The following is a 10,513-nucleotide window of genomic DNA, read 5'->3' as shown; positions in this document are numbered from 1 at the left end:
AACAGCAAACCAACAGGCTCCAGACCTCCTAGGCTTAGAGTTGAGTACCCCTGCTATAGCGTATGATGTCGTTTCCTCCACCCTCCCCCAAATTATTTGTATATTTATTTCGTTCACTACCCTGTACAGTAGGTGGCGGCAATAGACATTCAAGTCTATTGGGTAGCCTAGAGCGTTGGACTAGTAACCGGAAGGTTGCAAGTTCAAATCCCCGAGCTGACAAGGTACAAATCTGCCATTCTGCCCCTGAACAGGCAGTTAACCCACTGTTAAAAAAACTCAGAACAAGGCTTCCTTCCCATACCGGAAATGACGGCATCAAACTGCTGCCATCAAAACAGACTGGGTTGAAAGCAAGACTTATCTAAACCATCTTTGGTCAAAAGGTAAACAAGAGAACACGTCGGAGGGAAACGTCACACAGACGATATGATTAAAAGCATCCAGGTACATCATAAATGCACATCTAGCCAAATTATAACCGCTTTGTAGCATGGATCGCTAGCTTATCTAACTAGTTAACTGTTGTAACGTATTTGTTCAAACGTTAGCTATATCAGAACGGTTTATATAGACCTGTAAAGGCCAAAATCATACGATAAGTGTTTAAGCACGAATATAATGCAGAATGAGAAGACGGGCTGCGAGCGTCACTCTTTTTTTCCCTCGCGTCTACACGGATCAATGCTGGTAAAATGAATGGTTAAATTGCCAGAAAATATTTTTTGTGTATATAGTGGTTCCATCGAAATGCATGGTACAGTGTAGCTTTGGGACACAACATCGGGGGTCTGTATTGGTTGGACTCCCTGAGTTGTGCATATAGTAGTTCTGGTGGCTGGCGACGGGAAATAACCCTACCACAATATAGCCGGCTACACAAAAGCATATGTGTAATCTCTAGGAACTCTTATTTACCAGACGTAAATTGAAATGTGACTCTTCACTATCAAATAAACGTCTGAATCCAAACTTTGTCCGAACCGCACCGTATTTCTGCTCTGTAGACAGTGGTAGGACGTGCGTGGTCTAATGATAACCCGCTGTCTAACTCAACATGGTGCTGTTCTGACAAAAGTTGGATACAGACGTTAATTCGATAGAGAGGGTCACATTTAACTTTACATTCGGTAAATAGTTCCTAGAGATTACACATGCATATGCCTTTGACAGAAAACGTTTTTTGTTGTTGTTGCTGAAGCCGGCTATATTGTGGTACGTTATGTTCTGTTGCCAACCACCAGAATGATGCAGCCAATGAGTCCAACCAATACAGAAAGCTAGGTAAAGTGATAGTTCATGGAATCAAACGGGTTATCCTCATCAGCTGTGATAACCGTTGATCTCAGGCAGCTGCATAGCAGGAGATTTATCCACCAACCCTTTTTTCTGGTCGATACTTTCTTCGTTCTTGATTAGGAAAGGCACCATTCTCTTAAATGTATGTGTCCAGTTGCAACGAGAACGATTGGATTCACAAGATGCTCCCGTTATTAAATACACGTCGTGCTCCATGATGTATTCGCCGCCATCTTTTCTATCTCTGATCTGCTCTCATTGATCGAGCCAGGTGAGTGTCATTCAAAGTGACGCTTGATTGGTGGATTAGTTAACGAGCCAGGTGGGTGTCCACCAATCAAGCGTACACTGACCTGACTCCGATCAATGAGGGATGAGGAATAGACAAGATGGCTACGTTTACATTGTTGGATTACTTCTTGGAACAAAATATTTAATTTAATATCTAAGTGTTTTCTAAATTCAAACGTTACCCCAGCAACTGGACACATACGTGTATAAGACAACGGTGCCTCTCCTATGCTGACTAAACAGGACTTGCGCATGTTGATTTTGTACCCCTACACCAGACACGATCAGGACACGCAGGTTGAAATATGAAAACAAACTCTGAACCAATTATATTAATTTGGGGACAGGTCGAAAAGCATTTTAATCATTTATGGCATTTTAGCTAGCTAGCTTGCAGTTGCTAGCTAATTTGTCCTATTTAGTTAGCTTGCTGTTTCTAGCTCATTTGTCCTGGGATATAAACATTGGGTTGTTTATTTTACCTGAAATGCACAAGGTCCTCAACTCTGACAATTAATCCACAGATAAAACGGTCAACGGTCTCCTCCTTCCTAAAGGCTCCTCCTCCTTCCTAAAGGCTCCTCCTCCTTCCTAAAGGCTCCTCCTTCCTAAAGGCTCCTCCTCCCTGAAGGCTTCTTTTTCTTCTTTGGACTTTATATGGCGGTTGGCAACCAACTTTACAGCATTACTACAACCTACCGGAGTGTGGACCTTAGTTCATCTTTCAATCAACCACGTGTGTATATGTAACGGATGTGAAACGCTAGCTTAGTTAGCGGTGGTGCGTAGTAGTTGTTCCCGTGGGTGACTGTTGTTGACGTGTGCAGAGGGTCCCTGGTTCGCGCCCGGGTATGGGCGAGGGGACGGACTAAAGTTATACTGTTACATATATGCTCCTAAAAACCAATGAGGACGGGGAGGCAGGTGGTTAGAGCGTTGAGCCAGTAACCTGAAAGGTTGCCGGATCGAATCCCTGAGCTGACAAGGTCAAAAACTGTCGTTCTGCCCCCTGAACAAGTCAGTTAACCCACTGTTCCTAGGCCGTCGTTGTACATAAGAATTTGTTCTTTAACTGACTTGCCGAGTTAAATAAAGGTGAAAGGAGATTCTCGCGTCTGGTTTGGTCAGCATGTCGTCGAGCAGGAAGAAAGTATCGCCAAGGAAAGGATGATGGAAGAATCTCCTGCTGTGAAGCTGCCTGTTGTCAACGGTTATCACAGCTAATGAGGATAAACCGGTTGATGGAAGAATCTCCTGCTGTGAAGCTGCCTGTTGTCAACGGTTATCACAGCTAATGAGGATAAACCGGTTGATTCAACTGTTCCTAGGCCCTCATTGTACATTAGAATTTGTTCTTAACTGACTTGCCTATGTAAAATAAAGGTTAAATAAGCTAAGGTTTGTCAGTCAAATAGGCTACATATTTGAAAACAATGAAAGCCTGCCTGTGTTGATTTGGATCATAAGAATGACTGGAAGTCTATGGAAACTGTTAGCTGTTTCTGTAGACGTCGTCATTGCGCTAACGCTAGTTAGCATTGGCTCGCGAAACTATATCTCTTAACTGATTTCATACTGGACGGCAGAAACATAAACATGTCCATTTACCTCTGGGGAAGTAAAGAAACTCATTGCCAAAATCCTGAACTGTTCCTTTAAATATCAGCTAATGAGGACGTGAAGTTACAGATGAGTGTTTTGATGTATAAATCTTTTTTTACAGGTTCTCTAAAGTCCTGCCATTGACTGCATTGTCGTTGTTGCCACACGAGCAGAACAATATGAATCCACTCAGTTCAGAGAAGGAAACATTGATTGATGACATTGAACAGAGTTTATTCACGTTAACCGTGGACAATTTACGCTACCTGTGTGAACGTCATGGCAAAGATGGCTCTGAAATTAAAGGGATGAATCATCGCTTATTAAGGCGTAGAATCATGGAGGAAATGTGGGACAATACGGAGTCAATGAAATCAGAGGAGCAGGGAATGTCTTGGTTAGTCCAACTGAAAGAGGACATCAGAAGGATGCTGGAGGATGCTAGTGGGGCACCAATGAGTCCCAGCCAGTCTGATGATGATGATGATGCTGTAGACTGTGATGAAGAATGCGACAAGGAGGACAGCGATTGGTTGCCTAGCAATGGACTGAAGGCGGAACACTTGAGTTCCAGCCGATCCGATGATGACGCTGCAGACTGCGACAAAGACTCGGACGTGGAGGACAAGGATTGGTTGGCTAGCGATGGGCTGGAGGCAGAGTCAGATCCAGAGAGGCACAGTCCAGAGCAGAGAGTAAGAGACACAAGTATTTATTTTTCCCAGTCATAAAATGTGTGTTTCAGTCTTTCCTTGATAAATGTCATCCTTGATTCCTTGTCCTCAAATCCGTTTGTTGGTCGCGAAACACACATTTTCAGATCCCCAATATGTCAGAATATGTCAGAAACAACACCCCCAGTATGTCAGAAATAACACCCCCGGTATGTCAGAAATAACACCCCCAGTATGTCAGAAATAACACCCCCAGTATGTCAGAAATAACACCCCCAGTATGTATATCAGAAATAACACCCCTAGTATGTCAGAAATAACACCCCCAATATGTCAGAATATGTCAGAAATAACACCCCCAGTATGTCAGAAATAACACCCCCAGTATGTCAGAAATAACACCCCCGGTATGTCAGAAATAACACCCCCAGTATGTATATCAGCAATAACACCCCCAATATGTCAGAAACAACACCCCCAGTATGTCAGAAATAACACCCCCAATATGTCAGAAATAACACCCCCAATATGTCAGAAATAACACCCCCAATATGTCAGAAATAACACACCCAATATGTCAGAATATGTCAGAAATAACACCCCCAGTATGTCAGAAATAACACCCCCAGTATGTCAGAAATAACACCCCCGGTATGTCAGAAATAACACCCCCAGTATGTATATCAGCAATAACACCCCCAATATGTCAGAAATAACACCCCCAATATGTCAGAAATAACACCCCCAATATGTCAGAAATAACACCCCCAATATGTCAGAAATAACACCCCCAATATGTCAGAATATGTCAGAAATAACACCCCCAGTATGTCAGAAATAACACCCCCAGTATGTCAGAAATAACACCCCCAATATGTCAGAAATAACACCCCTAGTATGTCAGAAATAACACCCCCAATATGTCAGAATATGTCAGAAATAACACCCCCAATATGTCAGAATATGTCAGAAATAACACCCCCAGTATGTCAGAAATAACACCCCCAATATGTCAGAAATAATACCCCCAATATGTCAGAAACAACACCCCCAGTATGTCAGAAATAACACCCCCAATATGTCAGAAATAACACCCCCAGTATGTCAGAAATAACACCCCCAATATGTCAGAAATAACACCCCCAGTATGTCAGAAATAACACCCCCAGTATGTCAGAAACAACACCCCCAATATGTCAGAAATAACACCCCCAATATGTCAGAAATAACACCCCCAGTATGTCAGAAATAACACCCCCAATATGTCAGAAACAACACCCCCAATATGTCAGAAATAACACCCCCAATATGTCAGAAATAACACCCCCAATATGTCAGAATATGTCAGAAATAACACCCCCAGTATGTCAGAAATAACACCCCCAGTATGTCAGAAATAACACCCCCAATATGTCAGAAATAACACCCCCAATATGTCAGAAATAACACCCCCAATATGTCAGAAATAACACCCCCAATATGTCAGAATATGTCAGAAATAACACCCCCAGTATGTCAGAAATAACACCCCCAGTATGTCAGAAATAACACCCCCAATATGTCAGAAATAACACCCCTAGTATGTCAGAAATAACACCCCCAATATGTCAGAATATGTCAGAAATAACACCCCCAATATGTCAGAATATGTCAGAAATAACACCCCCAGTATGTCAGAAATAACACCCCCAATATGTCAGAAATAATACCCCCAATATGTCAGAAACAACACCCCCAGTATGTCAGAAATAACACCCCCAATATGTCAGAAATAACACCCCCAGTATGTCAGAAATAACACCCCCAATATGTCAGAAATAACACCCCCAGTATGTCAGAAATAACACCCCCAGTATGTCAGAAATAACACCCCCAATATGTCAGAAATAACACCCCCAGTATGTCAGAAATAACACCCCCAGTATGTCAGAAACAACACCCCCAATATGTCAGAAATAACACCCCCAATATGTCAGAAATAACACCCCCAGTATGTCAGAAATAACACCCCCAGTATGTCAGAAATAACACCCCCAATATGTCAGAAAAAACACCCCCAGTATATCAGAAATAACACCCCCAATATGTCAGAAACAACACCCCCAATATGTCAGAAACAACACCCCCAATATGTCAGAAATAACACCCCCAATATGTCAGCAATAACACCCCCAATATGTCAGCAATAACACCCCCCAGAAATACTGCAAAGTTGGCTAGTAGCTAGAAACGAGGCCACTGTGTCTGTCGGCGCCATCTTGTCCTCCTCCTTCTGTAAATGTATTGGAGGAAAAGATTCAAGGTTTCTCCTCTTTATCCTCCAATGTTTTTTAATCAAGGATGAGTGGAGTCAAGGGAAAGACTTTTGAGACACAAAAATGCCTTGACACGTAGGAGAATGTTTCCTACCCTGATTTGTTCTCTGTCTATTTTTTATGATTTCCATAACAAGCTTCCCACGTCACCCTCCGCCCTCCTGAAGTCCCCAGGTCGTGCCTCTCCCAGTAGCGTATTACTGCTGGGTCTGAAGAGGGTGTCTGTGCGGCTGGTCGACTGCAGGAAGACACCGGGGCAGAGTAGCCATATAATACACAAGACAACACAGACGGGAGAGAAACCCCACAGCTGGTCTAATGCTGAACAACACAAAACCCTCTCAGGAGACAGGCCTGGCTCCCATATCTGTGATCACTGTGGGAAGAATTTTATCACAGCAAGAAGTCTACAACTACACCTACAGTACCTGAAGAGATTCAGAGAGAACTTGACTGGAGAGAAACCACACGTGTGTTCTACATGCGGAAAGGGATTCAGTGAGGCTGGCAGTCTTAAGAGACACCTGAGAACTCATACTGGGGAGAAACCGTACGTTTGCCATCATTGTGGGAAGGCTTGGAGTGATTCTGGAAACTTAAGGAGACACATGAGAAAAACTCACCCAGGAGAGAAGGTCGTTGTGAAGAGCGCCCTTACAGGAGAGAAACCTTACCATTGCTCCTCTGACGACTGTGGAATGAGCTTCGTTACCTCACGCAAACGCAGAGTACACCAGAGAAAACACACAAGAGAGAAGCTTCGCAGCACGCCTAATGCTAAGCAACGTAAGGAACCCCTCTCAGGAGATGGCTCCCATATCTGTGATCACTGTGGGAAGAATTTTATCACAGCACGAAGTCTAAAACGACACTCACAGTACCTGAAGAGATACAGAGATAACTTGACTGGAGAGAAACCACACGTGTGCTCTACATGCGGAAAGGGATTCAGTGAGGCTGGCAGTCTTAAGAGACACCTGAGAACTCACACTGGGGAGAAACCGTACGTCTGCCATCATTGTGGGAAGAACTACAATGATTCTGGAAACTTGCAGAGACACATCAGGACTCACACAGGTGAGAAACCTTACCACTGCTCGGAATGTGGTAGGAATTTTCGTGAAAAAATAAGCCTTGTACATCACCGGGAAGTTGTTCACACAGAACACCCTCACCGCTGTGCTCGCTGTATGAAGAGTTTCGTAAGTGCATCTAAACTGGAATCACACATGCAAACCCGGCATCCACCAAATGATCCTCTGAAAAAGCCACACGTGTGCTCTGAATGTGGAAGGGGTTTCAGTGAGGCCGGTAGTCTTAAAAGACACGTGAGAATCCATACTGGGGAGAAACCGTACGTCTGCCCTCGTTGCGGTAAAGATTTTACTCAATCTGGACTCTTACAGAGACACATGAGAACTCACACGGGAGAGACACCTTACCACTGCTCAGTGTGCGGGATGAAGTTTCGCCATACAATCTCGCTAAAGCAGCACCACCTGAAGAACCACAAGGGGGAGACACTGGATCCCGTCCGTATGCACCAAGGCCCTCTTCCATGCCCCCACTGTGGGGAGAAGTTCTCTACCAAGGCTCTTCTAAAGGGTCACATTCAGAAGACTCACAAAAGCAGAGTCCACTGCCCACAGTGCGACAAGACCTTCACCACTAAAGGTAGTTTACTAGTCCACCAGAGGAAGCACACTGGAGAGAGGCCTTACCTTTGCCCTCAGTGTGGGAAGAGTTTCTCCCTGACAGGGAGTTTAAAACTTCATCTCCGGATTCATGCGGGTGAGAAACCTTACTGCTGTACTTACTGTGACAAGAGCTTCACAAGTAAGAGCCACTGCATTCTACACCTGCGAATCCACACTGGAGAGAAACCGTACCAATGCCCTGACTGCGGGAGGAGGTTTCGTGATGGGAATGTCTTGAAAAACCACCGGCGGACCCACACAGGAGAGAAACCGTTCCAGTGCCACGTGTGTGATAAAGCCTTCGCCCAGTGGAGCAGTCTGAAGAAACATCAGGACACACACAGGCTAACACAGCCTGTCTCTGTCCCAAGACTCCCTAATCCCTACCTACCACCCAATCAGCATGTCCCTTATCCCTACCCATCACAGACTCAATGGTAACCTGGTTTAACACCTGTCCAATCCCTTATTGAGGGATTCCTTTACGATGCCCAGACAGAAAAATACCAAGATTTGGGGGAAATTCACTAAATATAATCCATAGAATAAAACATTAACACCTTCCTAATATTGAGTTGCACCCCATTTTTCCCTAAGAACATCCTCAGTTTGTTGGGGCATGGACTCTACAAGGTGTGGAAAGCGTTCCACAGGGATGCTGGCCCATGTTGACTCCACAAGGTGTGGAAAGCGTTTTCACAGGGATGCTGGCCCATGTTGACTCTACAAGGTGTGGAAAGCGTTTCCACAGGGATGCTGGCCCATGTTGACTCTACAAGGTGTGGAAAGCGTTTCCACAGGGATGCTGGCCCATGTCGACTCCCAATGCTTTCCACAGTTGTGTCCAGTTGGCTGGATGTCCTTTGGGTGGTGGACCGTTCTTGATACACACAGGAAACTGTATGACAAACCCCGAAGCGTTGCAGTCCTTGACAATAGGTGTAGCCTGGCACCTATTACCTACCACACCCCGTTCAAAGGCACTTCCATCTTTTGTGCGACACTGCACTAAGATGCAGTGTCTTAGACCACTGCTCCACTCGGGAGCCCCTGAGCCCTGTTTCATAAAATGGGCTTAACTTTAAAACTAGGAGAGCTTCCACTCTGGAACCGTGATATGCTTATAGAGTATATTATGTACAACTATATAAATATACACTGCTCCAAGGATCTGGTTCTGCAGGTGACAACCACAGACCACTTCTCAGTTCCTATGCTTATATTATGTACAACTGGATAAATATACACTGCTCCAAGGATCTGGTTCTGCAGGTGACAACCACAGACCACTTCTCAGTTCCTATGCTTATATTATGTACAACTGGATAAATATACACTGCTCCAAGGATCTGGTTCTGCAGGTGACAACCACAGACCACTTCTCAGTTCCTATGCTTATATTATGTACAACTGTATAAATATACACTGCTCCAAGGATCTGGTTCTGCAGGTGACAACCACAGACCACTTCTCAGTTCCTATGCTTATATTATGTACAACTGTATAAATATACACTGCTCCAAGGATCTGGTTCTGCAGGTGACAACCACAGACCACTTCTCAGTTCCTATGCTTATATTATGTACAACTGGATAAATATACACTGCTCCAAGGATCTGGTTCTGCAGGTGACAACCACAGACCACTTCTCAGTTCCTATGCTTATATTATGTACAACTGGATAAATATACACTGCTCCAAGGATCTGGTTCTGCAGGTGACAACCACAGACCACTTCTCAGTTCCTATGCTTATATTATGTACAACTGGATAAATATACACTGCTCCAAGGATCTGGTTCTGCAGGTGACAACCACAGACCACTTCTCAGTTCCTATGCTTATATTATGTACAACTGGATAAATATACACTGCTCCAAGGATCTGGTTCTGCAGGTGACAACCACAGACCACTTCTCAGTTCCTATGCTTATATTATGTACAACTGTATAAATATACACTGCTCCAAGGATCTGGTTCTGCAGGTGACAACCACAGACCACTTCTCAGTTCCTATGCTTATATTATGTACAACTGTATAAATATACACTGCTCCAAGGATCTGGTTCTGCAGGTGACAACCACAGACCACTTCTCAGTTCCTATGCTTATATTATGTACAACTGTATAAATATACACTGCTCCAAGGATCTGGTTCTGCAGGTGACAACCACAGACCACTTCTCAGTTCCTATGCTTATATTATGTACAACTGGATAAATATACACTGCTCCAAGGATCTGGTTCTGCAGGTGACAACCACAGACCACTTCTCAGTTCCTATGCTTATATTATGTACAACTGGATACATATACACTGCTCCAAGGATCTGGTTCTGCAGGTGACAACCACAGACCACTTCTCAGTTCCTATGCTTATATTATGTACAACTGTATAAATATACACTGCTCCAAGGATCTGGTTCTGCAGGTGACAACCACAGACCACTTCTCAGTTCCTATGCTTATATTATGTACAACTGTATAAATATACACTGCTCCAAGGATCTGGTTCTGCAGGTGACAACCACAGACCACTTCTCAGTTCCTATGCTTATATTATGTACAACTGTATAAATATACACTGCTCCAAGGATCTGGTTCTGCAGGTGACAACCACAGACCACTTCTCAGTTC

General features: G+C 44.1%; 1 protein-coding gene across 1 annotated transcript; it reads left to right on the top strand.

The window, feature by feature from the left end:
- Positions 1–302: 302 nt before the first annotated feature.
- LOC110487308 (uncharacterized) lies at positions 303–8,448 on the top strand. Its single transcript, XM_090194967.1, has 3 exons — positions 303–447; positions 3,314–3,887; positions 6,313–8,448. The coding sequence occupies exons 2-3, from the start codon at positions 3,372–3,374 to the stop codon at positions 8,317–8,319; spliced, it is 2,523 nt and encodes an 840-aa protein (XP_090051093.1). The 5' UTR covers positions 303–447; positions 3,314–3,371; the 3' UTR covers positions 8,320–8,448.
- The last annotated feature ends 2,065 nt before the right edge of the window (positions 8,449–10,513 follow it).

The sequence above is a fragment of the Oncorhynchus mykiss genome, chromosome 13, assembly GCF_057628025.1.
Source record: "Oncorhynchus mykiss isolate SJ-2025 chromosome 13, ASM5762802v1, whole genome shotgun sequence".
Taxonomy (NCBI): Eukaryota; Metazoa; Chordata; class Actinopteri; order Salmoniformes; family Salmonidae; genus Oncorhynchus; species Oncorhynchus mykiss.
This window is presented reverse-complemented; position numbering and strand designations above follow the sequence as displayed.

Excerpts from the sequence above, each read along its gene's own strand:
- LOC110487308 (XM_090194967.1), top strand. The coding sequence starts at position 3,372 with ATGAATCCACTCAGTTCAGAGAAGGAAACATTGATTGATGACATTGAA. Across the intron at positions 3,888-6,312 it reads GGCACAGTCCAGAGCAGAGA|AACAAGCTTCCCACGTCACC; the intron begins GTAAGAGACACA and ends TATGATTTCCAT.